The following is a 27,056-nucleotide window of genomic DNA, read 5'->3' on the forward strand; positions in this document are numbered from 1 at the left end:
TAAATTATATCTTCGGTCAACGTAACCTGTGATCTCTTTGGAGTAATTGCCGTTTGCCAGGTGGTTGTGAATGGGCAAATAGTTCACGTTAGAGGAACTGTTGTTTACTTGAAAAGGTAATTTTGAGGATTTCGTGGCACGGCGTAGATCATAAAAAAGTTAATTTTACAGGGTGATGTCCTAGCGGCGTTCTTCTGCAAGATAGTCATTTCCTTTAAATAGAGCCCATAAAATGCTAACCATGGGGAAACTTCCCGAATATATTTTCGTAATTAAAGAACAATAGAATCGTTAAAAGAAGTAATCTATTGGCGATTAAAGTCAGCTGTAGTACAACGTCGTGCGTATTGCCTATTTAAATGTATAACAACAATTGTCATTAAAAGTCTTCGAACAATTCGCCATTCTGTTTGTTTGTACATTTGTTTGCTATGACATTATTACCCAACATAAACACGACGTAATTTTTTCAGTTTGAAGTGTATTTCAAAAACTGTTATCGAATATAAGCTGTTGATGTAGAAGTTTATTTGGCTGAATAGTGTTCGTAATCCTAACTGAAGCAATCATTAAGGAAACACATGTGCATACATACTTTCTCAATGTATTTCGTGTTAATTTTTGCCATGGATACAAGACTATTGGCTTAAATTTTTGATGGCACAAGGAACTGCAACAGTCTTATTGTAAGTATTTACTATACTCATGCTATAACTGTAATACATCATTCCTATGTGGAAGTCACATACCAGCAACATTACATCTCTGCCATCTTTCATCAGTGAACATACAGACTGGCTTGTATATATTATAGATGCACACTTACCCATTTTTGTGTGTGTGTGTGTTTCTTGAATTTAAATTCCAAATATTTCTTTTGCAGCTGTCACGCCAGTCACTGAGATTTGTACAGACTTTTAACACAACTTCTTCAAATATACTACACATTCATAAAGGTAAGAAAAACTTCAGGTGAGAAAATATACACACTTATAGAAAGGTTGATGCACTGATTTCAAAATACATTTAGCTGTCAAATTTGTGCCGTCGCAGATGGTGGGAATAATTTCTTTATGTTGCTCTCAATTTTGGCCTCACCTGGCATTTGTTGGACTTACCCTGAGCATAGGAACTTTCAGACCTACCCTCATCTCCCATACAATCACATGATGAGGATCATTATTATTGATATTATGAAAGCATAATATGTGAAACCTTGACAGTTACCACAGGACAAGATTCTTTAAACAAGTGGCACAGATGTTCCTAAACATTTTGTAAATTATGCTTACTTTATTGTTAAAGCTGGAATAAATGAATAATGGGCCAGCTTTTCTTTATCACATTACTTGAGATTTATTTCAGAATTTCTCATATGAATATTGTTTGCATTAATTTCAACTTTAATCTGCAAGAAATTGAATAAAATACAATGTAATATTAAAAATAAGTAATTTTGCATTAATATTCTACAAATGCAAAAATTTACGTTTTTGTTGGAAGTAGGCCTAATCATAACACGACTTTAAGTATTTAGTAGTAACATTGATCAAAATGTGTTACATGATCATGTGTGCTGTAGAGATCAATAGTGTGGTACAGTTCTGAAGTATCATCAAGACATATGATTTTAACTTTTTTCATTTGTAAAAAAGACTACTGCTGAAATACAAGTGGCGACTAGTTTTTTGTTGTTGTTTTGGTATTGCAAATATGCTGGGTAAAATTTTAAAGGGAACCCATCACAAATTTCAGATTGTTTATTTGTACTGACTATTTCATACATTTTTTCTAAAATATGTTGTTTTTCTGTTTTCTCTCTTTTGACAGGCACAAATATGCCGTGTCCTTTTATGTCATATTTGTCTCCAAATTTTGTTCGCAATTATGGGGCCAATCTTATTAAAACCTATGGAAAATTCTGTCCCGTGATCTCACGCCTTGTCACTACTGTGGCATCAGTTGATTCAAATGCTGAAGGTATTTTGCAATTTAAGTATATTTACTTTTTTAATATAGACATATTGTGCTGTAGGTAAAATTCTTGATAAAACTCTGTTATTTACAAACAAGCTCTCCCCCTCTGCTTGTGGATGCCGTTTTTTGAATTGAAGCATTCTAATGTTTCAAGATATTAAGTTTTTGTTACTAAACATTTTGCACTGAAATCTGTTTTGGTGCTCTAGAATGTTTGAAATAACTATGGTGAGAAATATCAAGAAATCATCTGATGTGACATTATGGATGTTGGGAGGTTATTAACTAAATAAGTGTGAGCTATGGTGTTAGTTAATGTCCTTAATGCTTAATTTCACTTCTAGTAAATCTTTGTATTTTGTATTATGTAGAAAAGTTAATTGTGATTCTACAGCTACCGTAATTATTTTCTCGGAACCTTGCATAGTAAAGGAATATGGTTGCATGTCATCTTTCAGACTGACAATTTCTTATATTTTATGAGCTGCTACTGTCTGACTGTGTCAGTATGTGGTCATTATTTTCACTTGTACCATTTCAGGAGTTATTGTAATGTAAAGTTTGGTTAAAATAACAGCCATAATACATAAATATGAAAATTATTGTACAGTAGTGGAATGAAAGTCCTAATTTTTCCATTTGCAGCAGCAGATGCCATGAAAAAGTGTCCTTTTCTAGCAGAGGTTACACCTTTGGTAAAAGAGGCTAGCAAAGAAATGCAAGATGATGTTATTGAGCTGTCTCCATCAGCAGAAAAAGGTGAGTATTGTTAACTGGTTCTGTGTCACTAAAATAGTGTGATCATTTGGTGGTTACACACATGGTAATTAGCTGAGAGCCTTAGCCTGCCACCCCCTCTCTCCTAAACATAGGTTTTGAAACCACACTGTAATGGCTTTGTTCTGTCAAACTGGCTTTTACTTTTATCATCACTTCCAGTACCCTTGCACTTATGAAGTGTCCACTAAGCTCTTGTGCTCCTTAAACTATTTGATTTCTCTAGATTCCTTCCTCAGCTACACTTTTTTAATTGCCATCTCTTTTCTTTCTTTTAACACAAATGTTCATTATAAACTATGGTCACTTTATAATGTGGATAAGGATGTGCAGGGTTCCCATCCTCATCTAGCTGTCTAAATTTAGCTTTTCAATGGTTTACTTAATCGGTTAGGGTTAGTTATAAGATGGTTCTATTGAAAAAGATATGGATGGTTTCCTTCCCCATTCTAGGCTAATCATAGCCAGCAACCTGTATCTGATAATCTCATTGTCAGCATATCACAGATACCAAATCATTTTTTCATGCCCAAGACCATTCATAATCTCACTCTTGCTAGAAGTTCCAACATACACACAGATATGCTATGATAAGAGCTACAAAGTACCTCAAAAGCATGCTTTACTTGGTAGTGCTGTTGTTTGTTGAATATTGTGTCTTTTCTTCTGTCATTTCCTGTCCAGCATGAATGCATGTCAGTTCCATCTTTGGTTGCCAGCATATGTTACAGACCATAGTTTTTAGTGTATGACATGAATTCTCTGCATGCATCATTTACATTTATGTGGGAAATGAGCACAGACAGTGAAAATGTAAATTGCATAAAAAACCAGTATCCTATACTTTGGTATGTTGTTAATAGTTGACAGATAAACACGTATTTTGTGAACCAATGAATACCTGAGGTATAGTTAAAGAGTCCAGGTTGCTTTTCTTTCTGCTGCAATGTGTCTTTTCACATACTCAACAGGACAAGAGTTTTTGGGTAACCAGCAACAAGTGAGTAATCTCATTTTATTGTTATAATTGATAGCTTTAACCCTTTGCCGTACTTTCACGAGTCCGACTCGTGGAAAGAAATGTGAACCAAATGTAAACATCATGAGTCACACTTGTGAGAATGAAAGTCATGCCAAAGAATGTTGGTGTGTTGTATGTGGCTTATTTAATACATACATTATCCACACAATAATACACGACCAGAGAAAGGAAACATTTGTGGATTATTGAAGAACTATACCAGAAGTAATGTTAAAAAATGTGGAAAAGCCGACACCTCTTTGACTCCAAGCACAATACTGGACCTGTTTCCCAAAACATATCATTGTGAGGCCTAAAAAAGGGGGGGGGGGCTGTGCAAAGTTTGCATGACACACAAAGTATGAAGTAAAACAGTGTGGGACTGCATGTTATGTGAAGTGGAATTATATCTACCACAAATGCTTTTGATACTACCATGCCATGCACGACTACAAATTTTTAGAGTTGAAGGTATTTTCCTTTTAGAAATTCATTTGAGGGGAGCATTTGTTCTTGTAATTATTGTTTTTACAATATCTACATTTAGACAAAGTGTTATTACATTCCTTCTGAAGAAGTCAAACATGAAGGAGCCCATGAAAATTATAATCTCTGTTAAAGTATTGTTTATGTGTAAAAAAAATTATATTTTAAAGTATCGTTTGAAATATTGTATTACAAAAATTTAAAAAAAGGAACAAGAATTAAACTAGTGTTAAAGTCTACACAAGTGGTATCATGTGAAACAAATAAATGTATAGCTATATAACAGATATCCACATGTCGGCTCGTATTGTGTCTCATACATCGCATGTGTCATCTCCAATCACTTGGGCACATATCTCATCGGATTAAATGATAAGGAGGGATTAAGGATTTCATATTGTAGTCCAAGAATATGTTAGGTTAATGATGAGATGTTAGTTAAATTTATCATTAGAAAACAAATACCTGCCTGCAATTCTCTCACTACCTATTTAAATTCAGCTCTTTGTACATCACTTTGCAATCCCTCACACCATCGTAAGTGCTCCAACAATTATGAGAGTTTGTGCCAGCTCCTTAATTTTTACCATATTTTACATAGCAACTCTTTTGTATTTAGAAATGACTTCTAGTCATGTCAGTTATGTATTTTTGTGTTACAGTGGAGCAGATAAGAGAAGAAGTTTCAAAGTTAGAAGAAAAAGATATTACTGAAAAAACTGAAATTCCTTTGAAAAAGAGCAAAACTGGTGGTGAGTTTCCCATATAAATTTGTGCTTTGTTTTGCATTACTTTAAAGGTTTTGTATTACTTTAAGGGGCTCCAGAAATTAATAGAGATATAATTTATTCAATTCCGAAGACTACAACTATTTTTAAATTTTTTTTTTAAATGTGTTCTACATGGGCGTGACCCACTGTGGCGCTGTTAAACTGCTGTCAAATGGTGTTATTATTAACGTCCCTGTTCATCAGGTACATTTTAGTGATGTGAGATAAAGTATGTGTTGTGGCTAACCTGTGATGGTTCAATATGTATTGCTGGTGTGATTGTCGATTGTTTCATGTTTATTTACTCTGTCGTTATCTCAAAAATATTCGTAATCAATTCTGTTTCTTGAGTCTCTGTTTTGTTGAAGTATAATAATGAGTAAAAGTAAAGTTATTAGAAATCCTCTGAAGGCTTTTAAGAAAAGGAGAAATGTTGGAAAGCCAAAGGTATGTGTTATTACTGTAAACAATAAAGACGATAACCAAGTGAGTGAACCTAACCTCTCAAGTACACCTGCCCATAGCAGTCAAAGTGGGAAAGAAAATACTTCACAGAAGAAGCTTGGTTCAATGAGTGAAAACTATGAATGTTTTATGGGCGAATCGGATGTGAATGAAATATTTGATATGTCGGTTCTCAAAGGAATTTTTTCAAACTGTGTAAGATGTATTCATTGTAGTGAAGTTGGTCTGGAACTCTCCATAATAAAGCACGTAGGACTTGCTAGTGAAATACAACTGAAATGTGATAAGTGTTCATACATGACCACCTTTTGGAACAGTGTTGCAGTAACTGCAACTGAAGAAAATGGTAGCAAAATCTATGAACACAACAACGAGCGATGCTTGCTTTAGACAAGGAACGCCTTCGGGCTGCAGACAGGGCTGTAAAGAGTCTAGAAATACAAGCAAGAGTAAACAGGAGGAGGAACAAGAGGAAGCTGGAGGAGGAGTTTGCAGAGGATGAAGATAATCCATCCTATGGACCTGGAATGCACTAAAAAGTTACTCCAATCTTTGTCGCTCGATTCCCAAAACTTTTATTTTCTCATACTAATTACATGTTTTCTAAGGATCTTCCAAACATATTTGTTTCAAACTTTCAGTAAATGTTACACAGTACCTTCTGCATAATTTAACACAGCCTTTTTCCAAAAAACTGAATATTTTTGAATATATAAATAAAAAATTGCAAAAAAATGTTGTGAATTTTCATTACAATTGAAAAAAAATCATCTTTAATAACTGAACTAAAATTTTGTAAAATCCCTGTGTTAAGTTGTAGCCCATATTCCAATAAATAATCTGTAAAAAGTTCAACTTCCTACCTCAAATACTTTGTGAGGAAAGATGTAATTTATAAGCGTTATTTTAACATTGCAAGTATAGGGTGTTCGGGAGCCCCTTAAAGGTTTTGTTCAGTTACAATTTTATGTCACACTGAAAATATAAGCAATTACTGCTATACCTTGGTGCAGTTTCATCTTTATGAAATGCTGTAGGAACTTTATATGTAATGAATATGATTCAGTGGCACTGTTGTAATGTTTGCCTTTCACCTAGTTGCGAACAAGTGTTCCTATTTTCTTCCCATGAGCCACATTTGGTCTATTCTTTAATGAAATTGTAAATCACATTTTGATTAAATCTGTGTGCATGATAAGTACAGTGCATAAAATTTTATTCTTTACATCAGGCTTGTTCACCAGTCTCATGTGAGGTGGCTTACGCTTGCACACAACTGGCTGGCTCACAGCAGTGTATGGTGGAAAAGGGGGGGGGGGGGAGGTGAGGAAAAGGGAAAGGAGGGAGGTACCGCAACATGATAGCTTCGCAACGAGTTTAAGCCAACGATAATGTCATATTATACAGACGTGTATCGCTTCAAGGGGTTGATTAATGTGTATTGTGGCAAATTTATTTTCTGAAACTGTAATATTAAAGAGAAATGAAATGTCCTTTTTTAATATTCTAATGAAGCAAAGTAATGGGCAGCTAACCATGAAATGTGATATTTCTTAAGATTGGTGCAATCTTGTGATGAATCCCATTTTAGGACGGAACTTCTGATTTTCACTAAAACATCAGTGTATGGCATTGCTTTTTTAATACTGCTAATTCAAAGAAAAGTTTTTAAGTTGAAGCCTGTCAGTGAGCTTCTGTGGGTACATTTCATTCTTTAAATTACTGTGGGGTGGTGGGGGGGGGGGGGGGTGGAAAAATTCGTAGATCTGGGTTTGGAATAATCATAACTGCAAATCTGTAAGGTCATGGAAATTTACATTAAGAAAAATTCTTACGGAAGTCTGTGATTCGTATTTTGTTATGAATCATATCGTACAAGTGCTTGTCACAGATTAGGTCTAAAAATACTAACTGTAGCACAGTTTGCATATTGTCAACATCAACTGAAAAAGAAAATCGAAAGACATTAAGCTTTTCATGTAACTTTTCAAAATCTGGGAAACGTATCTCAACTTTGTGAAGAAGATAATATTTTGATACTGTTAAAAATTCCACTTTGCTCCCATTGTTAAAAATGACAACTTGGAGAATGGAGCAGAGATCCCATTTCCTAGCTGTGTAATCCACAGAGAGAGTTTCTTTTCAAAACCCTTTATGCAGTCATAAATCTTCAAAATTAACACATTTTTACCCTCCAATAAATAATTCAAAACATTCATATCGTGTGTGATGTCAGAGAGGAAGGCCGAATCTGCTATCCACCTTTCAGTTTTCAATTTTGAAACAGACTTACTATTCCTATCTGTATATATATCTGTTTCACTAAGAAGCTCAAAAAATCTCTCGGGGATTTTATCTCGACTCAGCCAGCATGTTTCACTATGATACAGCACTTTAGCACAAATGCTTTCCAGGTCTTACAGAAAGGCTTCGAACTGGCAATATTTGAGAGCATTACAGCGAATGAAACTCATTGTACAAGTCGCCACATGAACTGCCTTCATGTTCACAATCTTAGCACATAAATTCTCTTGGTGGAGACTGCTGTATATTACAAAAATCTCATGTGAAATGGGAAACAATTGTTGCATCTCCCAGAAAAGTGCTAGAAATTGATATTTCGGCCAACTGTAGCTGCTCTGCTGTCTGTAGCCATGGATTCCTCCATTGCAGACTCACATTGTCAATACATATGGGTGTAGTAGAATATCCCTAGAGTAATCATTTAAAGCTGGTTCTTGAAACTTTGTTACTAGACTTTTTCGGGATAGTTTACGTCTTTCTTAAAGAATCTGCCAGTTCAGTTCCTTCAGTATCCCTGTGAAACTCTCCCATGGATTAAACAAACCTGTGATCATTCATGCTGCCCTTCCCTGTATACATTTAATATCCTCTGTTAGTCCTATCTAGTATGGGTCCCACACACTTGAGCAAAATTCTTGTACTGGTTGCATGAGTGATTTGTAAGCAATCTCTTTTGTAGGCTGATTCCTCTTCTGCATTATTCTACCAATTAACCAAAGTCTACCACCTGCTTTACCCATGACTGAATCTATGTGATCATTCCATTTCATATCCTTACAAAGTGTTATATCCAGGTATCTGTATGAGTTGACCTATTCCAACAGTGACACACTGATGTTATAGTCATAGGAAGCTATGTTTTTTCGGTTTCTGAAGCACAAAATTTTATATTGCTGAACATTTATTGCAAGTTGCCAATGTGTGTACCAAGTTGAAATCTTATCAAGATTTAACTGAATATTTATGCAGCTCCTCTCAGATAATACTTCATTATAGATAACTGCATCATCTGCAAAAAGCCCGATTTTATTATTAATATTGTCTGCAAGGTCATTAATATACAACATGAACAGCACGGGTCCCAACACTCTTCTGTGGGGCACACCCGAAGTTACTTCTACAACTGATGATGACTCTCCATCCAAGATAACAAGCTGTGTCCTCCCAACCAAAAAGTCCTCACTCCAGTCACAAATTTCACTCGATACCTCATATGGTCGTACTTTTGACGATCGGTATAGGTGTGGTACTGAGTCAAATGCTTTTTGGAAATCCAGAAATATTACAGCTACCTGGTTGCCTTGATGCAAAGCTTTCAGTGTATCATGTTAGAAAAATGCAGGTTGGGTGTCACATGATCAACGTATTTGAAATGCATGCTGGTTGGCATTGAGGAGGTCATTCTGTTAAAGATACCTCGTTAAGTTCGAGCTCAGAATATGTTCTAAGATTCTACAACAAATCGATGTCAAAGATATTTGACAGTAGTTTTATGGATCATTTCTACTACCCTTCTTGTAGATGGGTGTGACCTGCGTCTTTTTCCAAGAACTGGGCACAGTTTTTCGTTCAACGGGTCTACAATAGATTATAGTTAGAAGAGGGGCTAACTCGGCTACAAATTAATGATAGAATCTGACAGGGATTCCATAGGGACCTGCAGCATTGTTAAGTTTTAACATTTTCAGCTGTTTTTCAATCTACTGACACTATTACTTATTTCATTCATCCTTTCAGTGGTATGAGAATTAAGTTGGGTCATTTCTCCTTGGTAAAGGAACATTTGAAAATGGAGTTAAGCATTTCAGCTTTTGCTTTGGTACTCTCAATTTCAATTCCAGTCTCATTCGGTAGTGATAGCACACTAATTTTGGTGCCACTAATGGTCTTTACATATGCCCAGAATTTCTTTGGATTTTGTCAAATGTCGTTTGACAATATTCTGCTCTGGTAGTTGTTGGAGGCATCACACATTTGCATTTTACACCTGTTTTCAGCACACAGTCTGTCCAAATTTTTTTTAATTTTTATATTTCTTTGTTACTTCCAATATTTCATTGTCATAGGAGATTAATTTTAATTTTTAGAATTACACTTATTATTTAGGTATGAAAGTCTCATATGAAGAATGAAAACTGTACTCCTCAGTCAAAGTGAATGTAAAATCAGAATATGAAGCCTGTAGAAGGTTCTTATTAATATGAAGAGGAGGGGAACGTATGATAGTATGACAGTTAGTGACAAAGAACAGCATAAGGTATCCCGCACTTTAACCCTAAAAAAGTTCTCAGTTCCAAAAAGTAAAGCTGCTTTATTTTATTCTCCTTGGCTTATGATACCATTTGTGTCTAAAAAAAGAATGGAATTTGCTCATTTTTATTTGAGAACTTTTGTTCTTGTATTTTTGATACATCATTAGATCAGCATTTAAGTTAAAACTACAACAAATGCGGCACTATTTTATTAATTTTTACATATTACACAATGTGTGTGTGCAATATTGCATTTAAGCCGTAGTATCAAGGGATAAAATAAGGTGAAGTAGTGTCAAAGATTTGTGGGTAAACTGTACTTTTCATGAGTATTTCTCTTTCAATTTGTAAATCCTGTTGTATGAGGTTTTCATTAGTGCTTCAGGCTGTTATAAGATTGTGGTTATCAACATACTCTGTACAGATTAAAATTACTTTGTGATTGACATTTTAGCAAGTCGAGTGGTAGGGGTAAGCAGTCATCCAATCACAGCTCATTCTCAAGCATGACGTGCTTACTGTGTTACCTGTTTTGTAGGTTAAATGCAGCACCTTGTGAAGTATGGCTGGCTGCATGCCAGCATGACTTTTTCCCACCACTGCAGCCTGTCAACCACAAAGTAATTTTAATTGGAGTGTAATGATCAACATTTTTTTAATAGGCCGGGGTTAACAGCTGTTAAATATTTTTGAACATTACAGTTGTATTGCTCATCTGTTGAAAGATAATAAATTGAATCACACAATCTGTTTGCCTGGATTTTAACCCGATGATGTTTTTGATTAAAATTGTTTGTGTAATGAAGATTACATGACCCGAACAGTTAAGTGATACAAACCGGAATTTTAAAAAATGCTCATAATGTCTTCATACACAATTATTCTTGCATATTCTATTCTTTTGTTTATCTCTTTTTGCAGATGACATCTTCCAGTATGAGGAATTCTTTCATGAACAGATAATGCGAAAAAAGAAAGATCATTCGTACCGTATATTCAAGAAAGTTAACAGATTGGCATCCGCATTTCCTGCTGCATATGAATATAGTTGGGGTGAAAGGCCTATTACAGTTTGGTGTTCAAATGATTATCTCGGGATGTCATGTCATCCAAAAGTTAAGGAGGCTGTGAGGTAAACAAAGTGAATACTTATATTCTGTACCAAAGCAGTATAAGATAATAAATAGGGACTCACTTTTGGTAGCAATGTGATATTCATTGATGCTGTAATATGGAGCAGCAAAATTCGCAACTGGAGGAACAAGTAAGGAAGGTACCCCCTCTGCCTTTCCTGCATGCCTCCCCCACTTAAGATCTCACCATAGCCCACAGCTGCCAAAAATCAGAAGTTTTGGGACTGTGTCAAAGTGTGTAGAGCCAAATGCGGGAAATTTTACCATTTAATAATATAGTCAACAATGGTGGGTTGCACATAGATGAGTTAACACTGCGTAATGTGCTACAAGGCACTGACTGGGAAATAGCATGTTTACCAATATCAACTAGTCATTGTAAAAACAATTTTACAGCCAGAAGCAGAAAAATGACTTCTTTCAAACAATTAATTATGGTTGTGGAACTTTGTGTTGAGAAAATGTTTAAAATACTGTTGTGAAGTAGCAGCCATAGTTCCATTCGTGAGATTTTTCGAATTTTAATGTATTTTCATGTGAATTTTAAGGAATATTGCAAAACATACTATGATTTGTTTATATGGTAATTTACAAATAAAATCCAATTTCAGTTATACCAAGATTTATGGCACAGTGGTTAGCACATTGGACTCGCATTCGGGAGGACGGCGGTTCAATCCCGCGTCCGGCCATCCTGATTTAGGTTTTCCGTGATTTCCCTAGATCACTTCAGGCAAATGCTAGGATGGTTCCTTCGAAAGGGCATGGCCGATTTCCTTCCCCATCCTTCCCTAGTCCGATCTTGTGCTCCGTCTCTAATGACCTCGTTGTCAGCGGTACTTTAAACACTAATCTCCTCCTCCTCCTCCTCCTCCTCCTCCTCCTTTATACCAAGATTTAAGTATTCATTAACTCTGCGTATTAATTTCAACCTAGGTGCAAAGCAGAAGATACAGGTCCTCTACTCACTACCACTAAAATCTACAAATGTGCTAGCGCAGGCACTATACCCCTGTAGCTTTTGTGCCATATTCAGTAAATTGTTGGCCGGAGAGAGGAAAGAGGAAGAAAACCGAAAGGGGACTGGAGAGAGGGAACAGTGTTTAAAAGTTTGAGGCGAGAGAAGGAACAAGAAACAAAATGGTTAATTTAAGTTATTGTTTTGTGACTGTGTTGTTCTAAAGAACTAAGTGTATCTGAAAGATCTGGAGGAATGTAAATGCTTTCCATGAAATTTTCTTGACAGCCTTTTTCATAGTGTCATTCACTTGAAAATTTTCAATGTGAAGTAAACATTTACCCCAGTCTCCCACAGGAGCATTGTCAGTGGCTTCCTAAAGTAAATTGTGCACATCTGTAATGCTGAATATAACGTACTGAGGTGACAAAAGTTATGGTGTAACGATATGCGCATATACAGATGGTGGTAGTATGATGTACACGTGGTATAAAAGGGTAGTGCAACTGCAGAGCTGTCATTTGTACTCAGGTGACTCATGTGAAAAGGCTTCCTATATGATTATGGCACACAACAGGACTTCACAGACTCTTGAACATGGAACGGTGGTTGGAGGTAGATGCATGGGACATCCCATTTAGGAAATCATTAGAGAAATCAATATTCTGAGATCCACAGTGTCAAGAGTGTGCTGAAAATACCAAATTGCAGGCCTTTTATTTCTCACCACGGACAATGCAGTGACAAACGGGCTTCAATTAACAATCCAGAGCAGTGGCAGTTTCTTAGAATTGTCAGTGTTAACAGACAAGCAACACTGCATGAAATAACAGCAGAAATCAATATGGGACATACGACAAAATTACCCATTTGGGCATTTGGGCAATGTGGCAACATATGGTGTTAATGGGCTATGGGAGCAGACGTTGGCTGCATAGCCTTTCCTGGGCTTGTGGCCATATCAGTTGGGTCCTAGACAACTGGAAAATGTGGCCTGGTCAGATGAGTCAGGAATTCAGTTGATAAGAGCTGATGGTAGGGTTAGTGTGTGGCACTGAGCCCATGAAGCCATGGACCCAAGTTGTAAACGAGGCAATGTGCAAGCTGGTGGTGGTGCTGTGATGGTGAGGGCTGTGTCTACACGGGACAGACTGGTTCCTGTGGTCAAACTGAACTGATCATTGACTGGAAATAGTTATGTTTGTGTACTTGGAGAACGTTTTCACCCATTTGTGTCTCCAAACAATGATGGAACTTTTACAGATGACAGTGCACCATGTTGGCAGGTCACAGTTGTTCATGATTGGTTTGAAGAACATTCTGGACATTTTGAGAGAATGGTTGGGCCATCTAGATCGCCCGACATGAATCCCATCGAACATTTTTGGGACATAATCGAGAGGTCAGTTTGTGCACAAAATCCTCCACCAGCAACACTACCACAATCATGAACAGCTATAGAGGGAACATGGCTCAATATTTCCATGGGGGACTTCCAACAACTTGTTGAGTCTGTGCCATGACAAGTTGTTGCACTATACCTGGTAAAAAGAGGTCAGACATGATATTAGGAGGTATCTATGATTTTTGCCACCTCAGTTTATTTCTGAATGTAACTTTTCCTTTCAGTGGCACCCATATACCACATTTATCCAATGATAAGACAACTTGCTCCTTTTTAAAAAAAATTGTTGATGTCTTTTTTTCTTATATAAAAAATTTCCTACCACCAGTCACAATTTTCTTTTATTTGTATTATACACAACTCATTTCTGGAAACAAGTTACATTTTCGAGTGTGTTTTTCTCTTTATATGATGCCTTTTATTGCAACGTTTTTAATGTGTGAGGTTCTGCATTGTTGTGTTGCCTTTACTGCAGTATATAAAAATGCACAATTTTTAGTTGAGTGTTGACCTTTATTTATAGTTTGTAGTGAAATTTGGAAGAACTTATTCTTGTAGTTTTCTTGTGGTCCATTTTTGCAGAGTCTCACACATATTAAACATCACACACAATTTTCTGCTCACAGTACCCATTGTGAATAACAAACTTACATAAACATATAATTACAAAGATGTTTTTAGAGGTAATCAACAGAGATAATGCTGTAGGTCCTCCATAGTGTATGATATACTTTTTGCATAGAGGGTATTTATCGTAACAATCTGGATCATAATTTGCCTGTATCTATTTACAATTGTGCTTGTTTCCTGTATTCTACTATTTTTATTTAAGTATACTTTCAAAGCATCTGAAGAAATTCATTGATACCTAGTGTCCCATACATTGGCAGTATATCAGAGAAGAATGCAAATATTTTCAGGATCCAGAAAGTAAAAGTTGGTTTTTCTGTAGCTAATAAATAACATAAAGTGTTGTTATGACCCATGCTTAGACTCTGGAATATACAAAGTAATATGCCAGAAATGCCCCATGTTTTCCAGAACAAACAGGCTGAGGTTTCAACACCAGGTGTACAGAACACATTGAAGCCTAGACACACAGCATGTGTATGTGCACGAGACCCATTTGGAAGAGTAGAGTGAAATGTCAAAGTACTCCACCAATTAAATAAAGGGCATAAAATGAACCTGTTAGAACAACTGGAGATATATTCACATTACAGAAACTATGAAGATGAAATATTAAATGGAAAAACTTTATAGTGAATCAGTGAATTTCTTCAGATGCTTCAGCAGTTTACTTAAAATAGTAACACACAAAAATAAGCACTGTTGTAAGTAAATATAAGCAAATCATGATCCAAGTCATTAAGATAAATACCCTGTACACAAAAGTATATTGTTCTCTGGAAAGAGCTATATCATTATCTCTGTTGACTACACCTAAAAATGTTTTTATAATTGTTCATGTAAGTTATAAGTCTCTGCACAAATGGACCACAGGAAAATCGTAAGTGCAAGTTCTTCGAAATGTTGCTACTGTCTGTACATAAAGATTAATAATCAATAAAAAATTGTACATTTTTATATATTGCAGTAAAGGAAAAAGAATGCTGTAGAACCTCACACAAAAAAAAGTGGCATAGTAGACAGAGGAAAATGCACTTGAGAATGGGAATCGTTTCCCAAAACGCTACATGTTAAATATAAATAAAAGAAAATCTTGACTGGTAGCAGAAAAGCTATTTGTAAACAAACCTATTGTTTTCACAGTCTAATGGATCAAATCAGATTAATTTTTTGTTTTTATTTTAGTGTCGTAAAGAAGAGACTCCTTGAGAAATTTATTTTTAGCATATTCTAACTAATCAAATGTATGAACTGTCATGTTGAATTATAATGTCTTAAGATCTGCCTAAAAAGGTTAACACTATAATTGTAATCAGTTATAGTTTTCTCTTCGACAGATTGTGTGATACTGATACATGAATAGTTTTTCATCAAAAGCTGCAGGAAGTCACTGAGCTAATGGTGTTCTGCATTATACATAAACCCAATCCTCGTCATTGTCATACCCCATCTCTTACCTTCTGTGAATTCCACCATCTGTGCAGCTGAAAAATTCCTCTTACCTCTTGCTCTTCATTCAGATAATTTCTCAATTGTGAAGCCTTAATTGTGGCTGTTTCACACATACTGAACAGCCTGCTGCTTCAGTTCATGTAACTACCCTGATCTGATCACCTGAAAATTTGGCATGTAGAATTGCTGATATGTAATTTATTCATTTGATGCCACCTTTGAGCATTCGCTTCTGTGACATCAAATTCTCGTCGTGCTGCACAGTTGTTCGTATTCTCTGCATTGTGAATAACTGTAAAATTGAAATTAGTTTTGTTCTTTCTGCAAGAACCAATTGTGAGCTGCAAACGCGTAGATACAACAGTCACAGCTGTGATTTTCCTCCATTAGAAACAACACAATTTACAGTCCTTACAGCATTAAGCAAACTGAATATCAACAATATGTTACTCTCTCGCCTCCTTAGTGCAGAAATCAGACCATTTATGGCTAACAGAACTCTTCATTATTCCCCCGTTAAGGTTGTCTTTAGCACAAAAAGTGGTGCACAATACTACAATTTAAATTTTTGGTACCCAGTTATGTAAAATGTCTGTCAGACAGCAAGGTAAAATTTGAAATCAAACTGAAGAAGTTTGTTTTATTTCTGTTATCGTTATGTGTAAAAGGTGGTGGGTGCGAACTAATAACTCACATCTGTATATTTTAAATAAAAAAGAAAAAAAAAACTTGCAAATGATCGGCATGTCGGTACATGTACAAAATAATTTACGATGTGAATATAAAATGACTCATTCGGCATCATAACAATTTATTGTGTAAATGTTCAGTGGAACAAAAAACTAACTTCGTTATATGTTTCCAACTTTTGATATCGACATTGTTGTCAAGCAGTAGTTGCTTTAGCATCATTGCTGAACCTTCTGTTTCAATTATCTTTCCACATTTCCGGTGTTTTGTGTGAATATATTTACATCAGATTTTTCTTTTTTTTTTTTTTCACTATCACTATCACTATCAAGTTTTTCCATTTAATATTTCATCTTCATAGTTTCTGTAATGTGAATATATCTCCAGTTGTTCTAACAGGTTCATTTTATGCCCTTTATTTAATTGGTGGAGTACTTTGACATTTCACTCTACTTTTCCAAATGGGTCTCGTGCGCGCGCACACACACACACACACACACACACACACACACACACACACACACACACGCTGCTGCTGTGTGTCTAGGCTTCAATGTGTTCTGTATACCTGGTGTTGAAACCTCAGCCTGTTTGTCCTAGGTAAAACATGGGGCATTTCTGGCAGTAATCCAGTTCTCCTGTAGAAATGTATAACATTGCTGAGTATATGTCCATTTGTAAGATCAGTTCTGATCACATTTAGCTCACCGCTATCCTCCTCGCACTCAGTCATCCATGTGCCATTGCATGCCATCCCACCCTTCTGAAATCATCAAGTTAAATCTACTTGTGACCCTAACTACCAAAGCTTCCTGCAACCAAAGCTTTATCAGTGAATGTGACATCATAATGTATTTTTCGAGTAATAAATTTTGGAAAAAAGTCATCTTACAGTCGTGTAAATGTGGTATTTTATGTTGGGTTGTATAGGCAGTGGTAAGGGGAAAATACACTCCTGGAAATGGAAAAAAGAACACATTGACACCGGTGTGTCAGACCCACCATACTTGCTCCGGACACTGCGAGAGGGCTGTACAAGCAATGATCACACGCACGGCACAGCGGACACACCAGGAACCGCGGTGTTGGCCGTCGAATGGCGCTAGCTGCGCAGCATTTGTGCACCGCCGCCGTCAGTGTCAGCCAGTTTGCCGTGGCATACGGAGCTCCATCGCAGTCTTTAACACTGGTAGCATGCCGCGACAGCGTGGACGTGAACCGTATGTGCAGTTGACGGACTTTGAGCGAGGGCGTATAGCGGGCATGCGGGAGGCCGGGTGGACGTACCGCCGAATTGCTCAACACGTGGGGCGTGAGGTCTCCACAGTACATCGATGTTGTCGCCAGTGGTCGGCGGAAGGTGCACGTGCCCGTCGACCTGGGACCGGACCGCAGCGATGGACGGATGCACGCCAAGACCGTAGGATCGTACGCAGTGCCGTAGGGGACCGCACCGCCACTTCCCAGCAAATTAGGGACACTGTTGCTCCTGGGGTATCGGCGAGGACCATTCGCAACCGTCTCCATGAGGCTGGGCTACGGTCCCGCACACCGTTAGGCCGTCTTCCGCTCACGCCCCAACATCGTGCAGCCCGCCTCCAGTGGTGTCGCGACAGGCGTGAATGGAGGGACGAATGGAGACGTGTCGTCTTCAGCGATGAGAGTCGCTTCTGCCTTGGTGCCAATGATGGTCGTATGCGTGTTTGGCACCGTGCAGGTGAGCGCCACAATCAGGACTGCATACGACCGAGGCACACAGGGCCAACACCCGGCATCATGGTGTGGGGAGCGATCTCCTACACTGGCCGTACACCACTGGTGATCGTCGAGGGGACACTGAATAGTGTACGGTACATCCAAACCGTCATCGAACCCATCGTTCTACCATTCCTAGACCGGCAAGGGAACTTGCTGTTCCAACAGGACAATGCACGTCCGCTTGTATCCCGTGCCACCCAACGTGCTCTAGAAGGTGTAAGTCAACTACCCTGGCCAGCAGGATCTCCGGATCTGTCCCCCATTGAGCATGTTTGGGACTGGATGAAGCGTCGTCTCACGCGGTCTGCACGTCCAGCACGAATGCTGGTCCAACTGAGGCGCCAGGTGGAAATGGCATGGCAAGCCGTTCCACAGGACTACATCCAGCATCTCTACGATCGTCTCCATGGGAGAATAGCAGCCTGCATTGCTGCGAAAGGTGGATATACACTGTACTAGTGCCGACATTGTGCATGCTCTGTTGCCTGTGTCTATGTGCCTGTGGTTCTGTCAGTGTGATCATGTGATGTATCTGACCCCAGGAATGTGTCAATAAAGTTTCCCCTTCCTGGGACAATGAATTCACGGTGTTCTTATTTCAATTTCCAGGAGTGTATCACAGCCTTGTGGCCAGTTTCTAATGCTATGCAGTAAAGTTCACATTGGTTATAAAGGCTCTTGTGGCACCTGACTTCCTCTGATATCTCCACTTTTTTATAGCAGCCCAAAATTCAAATACTTTTCTCTTCTAGCCTTTGCACAGTTTCTTCCTTCTTTGCATACGAATTGGAAACTTCTCCTCCTTTTTTTGAATGATGACTGGCACTATATATGATGATGATGACACAACCTTCCTCCAAAATGTGTAATATATCACAAAACCATCTCTTCATGGCGATCATTAGATTTGCTTGATGTAAATATTAGTTTAGAAATTTTGAGGAAGGTACTTTTTGATGATCCTGAATAACAGACAAAAAGTCATCACTTTCAAATTGTCACTGACCTTCACATCTTGCCACATGGATTTTGTGACATGGTTTTGATTAAGCCAGGTCTCGTCAAGATACGTTATGGGGTGGCAATGATTTTCTTTCCTGGTGGGTTGTTGAGCTGCTTACAGTATAGGATCACTCCATCAGAATATGTCTTACTGCGTTTTCTATATGTGAAGGTTAAAGATTTTGGAATTCTGCTAATTAAATGATAGATCCCTGTGCAGCCATTCATAGTGTGTAAAACTCTTGCCACCTTTTGCCATGTGGGATGCTGTCTATGACTGTAAAATGCCAATACAGTGCAATGAAGAGTGCCCCCCCCCCCCCTTTGGCAGTAATTCTATTTACTGATAGGTTTTCTCTCATCCCTATCATTTCCTGGTTAGTGGAAATTTGTGACAAGAAATATAATTCCACTCTCCATATCACTGCATATGTTCCTTGTACTTTTCAGACTGAAACACCATACATACCACTGCTATTGCAGTCTGTAATGCCAAAATGACTGCATCTTTTCAAGGACTGCGTATAATGTCACAAATAAATTTGCACATTTTGGTTGACTCAGGACATCTTTGAACTGCACTGTCTTAAGTCAGAAATAAGAATAACAACAGTATGTTATGAAAATTGAAATTATGTCAGTAAATGAACAACACCTGCATCCAGTGAGCACCTAAGTGACTTTGTATGAAATTAGCCCAGAATATTATTCTACTGGACATAGTGAAGGAACATGTGCAAAGTAGGGAGTATCAAAACGCACAAGCAAGAACAATGTGAACCCTTATTGAACTACATCTATAGTTATAGACTCAAGAAATAAATTTGCAAAAATGGTAATCACAAGAGTATTAATTCAGAATTTCACTTTCTTTGCAGGCAAGCCTTAGAGACCCATGGAGCTGGAGCTGGAGGAACTCGTAACATTTCTGGAAATTCTATGTTTCATGAGAAGCTGGAAGCTGAATTAGCATCATTACACCAAAAAGAAGCTGCACTCCTGTTCACTTCTTGCTTTGTAGCTAATGATTCTACCCTGTTTACTCTTGCCAAAGCTTTGCCTGGTATGCTATGATTGTTTCATTTGATAAACTTATTACCTTTTCTCCTTGTCTTGATGTAACTTGATGGGAACACACACAATACTTTCTGAATAGAGTTTTTAAAATTTTGTTTCATGCCACTACAGCAGGATGAACACACATTCAGTTTCCTTTATTTGTGTGTTATTGTACGTACAGAAAAACAGATAATGTTTAGTGTGTGCCCAGTGGAATAATATGGTATGTGTGTCATGAATATCAGCAGAAACAGATGTACGAGGGAGTCAGATGGAATGTTGATAAGTTGTCTACTCTACTGAAAAACTTGAAGGTGTTAATAATACAGTTTTTACTTATTTTTTTCAATGGACAAGCACCTGATGTCCTCATTACATGAGTCTCTGTCCAGATATTTCAGATGATAGAGCACAGCAATCAGTTGTCCTTTCTCATAATAGTGCATTGATAATGGCTAGGCACTAGCCGAAATCTATTTGCCTGATAAAACGTGCAAGAGGGTGACTGATTGCTGTGCTCTATCATTTGAAAGTCATATCACGATCGCTGAGTGCACCCACATTCCTAATGGAAGGTAACTTGATTGTCCAGATAGTTAGGATTTTATGCTGAATGATGATACAGTCTGTGAATTAGGAAATGTAGACCATTACCTCTCACAGAATGCTTGACAAATACTACTGACCAACATGTTTTTTCATCCATTAGGTTGTAAATAGCCTACTTCTCTATGACTGAAGTAATTAATCAAATCATCATCGTAACATTTTACATGTAATGACTAGGACTATGCAGTGCTGTTCCATTTTGATTTTTGTGTACAAGAAATCTTACTTCACTGTTTATCTTGAATGTATAAACCGCCGTGTTTCTTTAATAATATGAAGGTAATGAAATGTTAAAGAAATGAGATGGAGAAAGTAGTTTTGACTGACTGTCAGTGACTCCTAGGGGGTAGGGTGAGAGGGTGAGAGAGAGAGAGAGAGAGAGAGAGAGAGAGAGAGAGAGAGAAAACATTTTGATGTTTACATATGGCAGGTTGGTTTATAACAGTGAAATAGAGGTCTTCCATGGAAAAAAAACAGGTGTAGGTTGATGAAGTATTGAATTTAGCAACATGAAGTATTTTGCAAGCAAAATCACAGGAAAATAGTAAATCAGTTAAATAATATAATAATACATTATATGCACTTTTATTATGATATACTTTTGTATGGAAACTGTGTTTAGAGGGACCATAATTATGGGTGCAATGTGATTAAAGGGAATTTTCCATTAACTATTAATGGAGAGGACAAATCACTCGTTCTTCTACTTATTTTAAAACCTGTGCACATGCTTAACAATACAGAAAATCTAATGTGTTTAACATGTGTTATATGTAAAGTCATTTTGTAATGCGTAAGTCACAGAGGGAAGGTGACGTAAAATGGCCACTCTGAGGGAAATTGGATTTTCACCGAACCATTGTTATTGATAAAAGCTTTGGGCTCACTCATTTTGAGTCCATGTATTGTAAGGTGTCACACCACATATTATTAAGTGGAAAAAAATAATGTATAGGAACAATATGCATTTTTCCCCAAGCTTACATAGTGTTCACTGTTCCCTACCTAAGGGAGTAATGTGGCCAGTGCCTGTACAGGGTGATTCATATTGACATTTAAAAATCTCTGAAGGGACGTAGATGATGCTGAGACAAGTAATCTAATATGACACATAGGACTGCAAATGTTGGGAAATACCTGAAAAGTGGATGACAAATATTGAACATGCGATGTCATCAGATGACATACCTCACCGCACATCCAGTGGTTTAGCCTATCAGTCTGTTGCACCTAATCATTCCGACCCAAGTCAGTTATTCATGTTGGTGTGGCTCTGTACCTATGTGCTCAACTTTAGCACATGGGACTCAGGTTTTGAGTCATGTATCTAGCAGGCAGAATTTTTTTCATTGTGAGGGAAAATTACGGGTTAACGTAGAGGTACGAATTCATTAATTTATTTACCAGTCTCATGGTCTCCTCTGGTTTTTGCAAAGTGCAGTACAACAAAACCTACCACATTGTCGCAAGTAAATGAGTATGAGCTTCCAAATTGCATCATTACCAGCAAATGATCTTACATCTTCATTACTACATAATGTCTCGAAACAAAAAAAAAATGAAGAGACGGAAAGAAACACAAAATCAGATTAATTTTTGCTTGGTTACAGTGAGCACAAGAATTGTGTAACTTCTATATTTACATTAGATCACATTTACAAATGGTGCTCGAAATTTGCACATTTTCCATTAGTGCGTATAGTGCATCGCTTAATCATCCCTTCATGCATGCACTTGAAACTACCCTCTGCCTTTTTGATGTGACATCGCGTGTACAACATTTGTCATCTACTTTTGTGGTATTTGCCAAAATTTGCTGCCCCGTTATGTCTTGTATTAAATTAATTGTCTCGGCATCATCTACTGCATCTCTTTTTTCCTAAAACTCTCCTCTTCACTGTGTTGTGTGGAACATTAAATTACTTTACCACTGAAGAAAAAGGCATCCTATCATTCTTTACCACCTCAACGCCTTTTTTCATCCTAGCAGGTTCGAATGTTTCTTGCTCTGATTTCCAGATATATTTCCAAGGCATCTTGATACCCTAGTATTTAAAACAGTACCTAGCTGTTGCAGCGGACCATTTTGAATGAATTTTTGTGCTAGGCCAGATACAACAGAAAAGGGAATGTTTTAAATATAATTAATTAAGTCAAAATTATCACAAAGGGGTAGAATGAGGGGTGATAGCTTTGTAAATAAGTGTCGAGAACTCAATCTGTAATATTCAGGGTGATATATGGAAGTAACTCACTCTTACTGGGTAAATGGATTAAAAATGAACTGCTGAGAAGAGTGGCCACTTTTCCTGTTTAGTAGTATGGCCATCTTTCATGATTGGTCACCATGTCAGCATTATTGATTAATGGATGAGACTGTAATATCAAAAGAAAAGAGGAACTACATTTGTAATCCAAAAGATGTTTTGTTTTAACATTGGCTGTGTAAAAGAGTATTGCTCTGTGTCAGGGGTGGGCAATAGTTTTGGGGTGGGGGGGGGGGGGGGGCAGTGTTCCCTTTGTGAAAGCTGAAGTTAGCAGAGGTCTGCACCTTTTAAAATGATTGCATCCATTAGTTAACTTCACAATTCAAAAATGTTGCATAAAAATTCTGACTGTCTTGTTCACCTACACAAAAACCATTAACAGGCCACTGTTTGCCCACACCTGCTCTAAGTATCAGTAAGGTAATAAGAATAATACAAATGATGACTTACTTTACACCCCAAAAAATAATAGACCAAACTTCCTATATCAAACTCATTGATAACAATTATGGTATATATTGGAACTAGTTTGACCACTTCTTGGCAGGCAGCAGCACTACCCAGGGTAAAAAACATTCAGTGGCTTCTTTTGCTGCCCTGACCACTTCAGCCCACGTTCTCCTACTGTGCTGCTGGTATTTACAACCAAGGCTATCATTTCAAGTTGGCATACAGCAAAATTTTCTGTATTAATGAAACAAAATGTAAATAAGCAACTGATACATTACGTTGTGCTTTAGTTTTATGAATATGTAGTCCACATAAACTTCATGATATCAGTCCACATGTTCACATAGGTATGAGAGAGCATCTGTTTTGCTTTGGTTTGATAAATGGTCCTTGATATTCCAATCAGACTTTTTAAAACTGCTCTCTACCTGCATAGAAAATTTTCTTATCTTAGGACCAAGCTGGCTGGCTGACTAGACTGCCCCCATAATTGTGATGTACTCTTATTTCATTGCTTTAAACAGTTTTATCATGAAGTTTTCTATAAATTTAGTTCACGTTTAGAAAATGTTGTTCTGCTTTTAAGTGGGGGCAAGTCATGTGTTTGACTAGATTCCTGTAGACCTGTCCTAAAAACTTAAAGTTAACGACTTATGTCCTGTTCTGCAGGTTCCCAGATTCGGAATGAATTTTGTTCATTTCCATGGCCATGAAATGCACAACTGAATTGTGCATCATAAAAGCAACTATTTCACACACACACACACACACACACACACACACACACACACACAAAGTAAGTTAGTCAAGAAGGAAAAATGGTTTTAAAGGGCATGATCCGTCTGGTAGAGATATGCCCCTGCCATGTTAAGTGTGAACAGCAAGGGGGGGGGGGGGGGGCACATAAACAACGGCTTCATTATAATATTATTACTTGTTTCTGGCACCTCATGTCTATTGATATACTGGATCATTCTGAAAATATTTCTAGATTCTAAAATATTCAAGAATTTTCTTCCATCTGCTTCTGGTTTTCTAAATGTGTGTCATGCATGACAAAAGTTTTTCTTTGTTTTCAGGTTGTCACATATTTTCTGATGCAGGAAATCATGCTTCAATGATTCATGGAATTCGTAACAGCCATGTGCCCAAACACATTTTTCGCCACAATGATGTAAAGCATTTGGAGGAACTTTTATCAACGTTACCTGTTTCTGTCCCAAAAATTGTTGCATTTGAGACTGTTCATTCAATGACTGGAGCAGTTTGCCCATTAGAAGAGATGTGTAACGTAGCACACAAATATGGAGCAATTACATTTGTAGATGAAGTCCATGCTGTAGGTCTGTATGGACATAATGGTGCTGGCATTGGAGAGCGAGATGGGCAGCTGGATAACATGGATATTATTTCAGGAACATTGGGTATGTTATGTTTGTTTTGTGTCTCGCTAAATTTAACTGGTGTTTACCTTATTGAAACTAAATTGAGAAAGAAAAAGAGAGAGAGAGTGTTGTGTGGTGTTCCCCCCCCCCCCCCCCCCCCCCCCCCCGCCCCTCCACACACGCAGATGGTCTCTTGTTCCTTACGTGCATATTATACACAGGATTAAAATTTTGGGATGGAATTTGCTAACATTCCTACAGTGCCATCCAAGTAATATAAGAGCTGATCGGAATGTTTCCATGGCAAAATTGAAATCCCAACATTAACCACAATTAGGCTTTGAAACAAATTCAGTAGTGACAAGTAGAAATTTGTGCTGGACCAGGAATCGAACCCAGATTTCCTGCGTCATGCAAGCAGTCACCTTAACTGCGTCGGCCGTCAGATCACTATCCAACTCAAATTCCCAATTTGTTGCACACTATAGATGTAGCATCCCCTTTCCATTACACCTCATTGTTCACAGCCTCATGCTGTTCCTGCAAGAGTGTCGAAGGAGAGTGCATCTGCACTGAATGATCACTCATTTCCGTCAAGATGCATATAGTTATGCTGATTATGTACAAAAGAACAAACACCACACCCATAAATGTACGCACCCTGACAGCAATCAATGATCATTCACTGCAGATGCACTATTTGTCTGACCACTTGTGAGAATCAGCATGAGGCTGTGAGCAATGAGGGTAATGGAGGGGGGCCACTACGTATGTTGTTTACGAAAAGTTGAGATTTTGGGTTGGATAGGAAGTGTGCTCAGATAGCTGTAGCAGTTAAACCAACTGCTTGCCAAAAGTGGCAAATCCTGGTTTGTCACAAATCTTCACTTGTCACCACTGAATTTATTTCAATGGCCGATTATGGCTAATGTCAAAATTTAAATTTCATCATGTATTTATACAACTGTGGGATGAAAAACAAATGGTGTTTGTTCTTTTGGACATCACAGAAACCACATTCTAGAATCAGTATATGAATCAGGTAAAATCATTGTGAGCATTGAGGCAATCATCCCACCAATGCACCAGGTTGAAGATAACCATTTGGTAAAACACTGTGTCCTGCTGTGTAGAGAAGTCCTTAACTGCCTGCTGCACATCCTCGTGTGACATGAATCGTCGACCCATCAAGGCTTCTTGTAAGGAACTGAAGATGTAATAGTCACACAGGGAGAGATTAGAACTATGGAGCAAGTACTTAAATGTCTTCCACTTGAGTTGACTTAACTTCAGTGTTACGACATTTGTGATATAGGGTCTTGCATCAAATCGTGACCAACATGAAACTTGGCACACTACTCTAGAATGGTGGTTTTTGAAGACATGCTGCCCCATACACATTCTTCATTCTCCAATGGGTGTCTACAGGTGTGTGTCCTTTGGCTGCCAAGAAAAGAATAACAGCATGTTGGTCATGTTTGGGTGCAGTTGATGGTAATGTCACCGTAGTTCACATTTACCGCATACACATTGCAAAGACAGGAATGTCGAATACAATACCTTGTGTATATATTGGTGCATATATACCTGCATCAGAATTGTGCTATGTTGCATATACATTGCAGCAATGTCCTCAGATGGAAACTTTTTGATCGCTCCTTGTATAATGGAGTATTTAAACTGCATTGCCACATTACTTACATTAGTGTTGTTCCATTTCTGGTCAGGATGATTTTGTCAATCCAAAATAGTCATCGTAAATTCAGTGTGCTGGCCACCGATTGCAGTTCAGATATATGCGTAACGTGGGGCAATGCATTTTTGTTTCACTGTTCATAACACACAGTGTAATTGTATTGGTGGAGAATACTGAAAATAAGAGCAGCTTTAGAGTGTGTGATAGGATGTTGATTAGGTTTGGAATGTCTTTGTTCCATGGATCCATTTGCTCAGTACATTTTAATTATGTGGAATGAGTCATTTTACAAAATATTATCTTAATTGGCCTTTAAAAACGGCTACAATCTGAACATTTACAGATGTGTTCACATAGCAGAAAACAGCATTTAACTTAGTAACACAAGTAACTGTGCATAATGTCTACACGTAACAAGCTACAGGTCACCACGTAATGTCCTCTGCCATAGCTGAGTGGTCAGCGCGTCTGACTGCCATGCAGCATGCCCGGGTTTGGTTCTTGGCAGGA

General features: G+C 37.7%; 1 protein-coding gene across 3 annotated transcripts in view; it reads left to right on the forward strand.

The window, feature by feature from the left end:
- LOC126470988 (5-aminolevulinate synthase, erythroid-specific, mitochondrial) overlaps window positions 1–27,056 on the forward strand; it is a 113,330-nt gene that overhangs the window by 61,804 nt on the left and 24,470 nt on the right. The window contains exons 1-8 of one of the 3 annotated variants that reach the window (XM_050099032.1): window positions 35–116; window positions 884–956; window positions 1,831–1,980; window positions 2,623–2,736; window positions 4,924–5,013; window positions 10,974–11,184; window positions 19,959–20,143; window positions 24,545–24,889. In XM_050099032.1, the coding sequence (XP_049954989.1) occupies window positions 1,839–1,980; window positions 2,623–2,736; window positions 4,924–5,013; window positions 10,974–11,184; window positions 19,959–20,143; window positions 24,545–24,889 (1,087 nt within the window). In that variant the 5' untranslated portion in view covers window positions 35–116; window positions 884–956; window positions 1,831–1,838. Of the gene's footprint in view, window positions 1–34; window positions 117–660; window positions 687–883; window positions 957–1,830; window positions 1,981–2,622; window positions 2,737–4,923; window positions 5,014–10,973; window positions 11,185–19,958; window positions 20,144–24,544; window positions 24,890–27,056 lie in introns of those variants that run through there. The other 2 variants (XM_050099033.1, XM_050099031.1) reach the window with 2 other exon arrangements.

Source organism: Schistocerca serialis, chromosome 3 (genome assembly GCF_023864345.2).
Source record: "Schistocerca serialis cubense isolate TAMUIC-IGC-003099 chromosome 3, iqSchSeri2.2, whole genome shotgun sequence".
Taxonomy (NCBI): Eukaryota; Metazoa; Arthropoda; class Insecta; order Orthoptera; family Acrididae; genus Schistocerca; species Schistocerca serialis.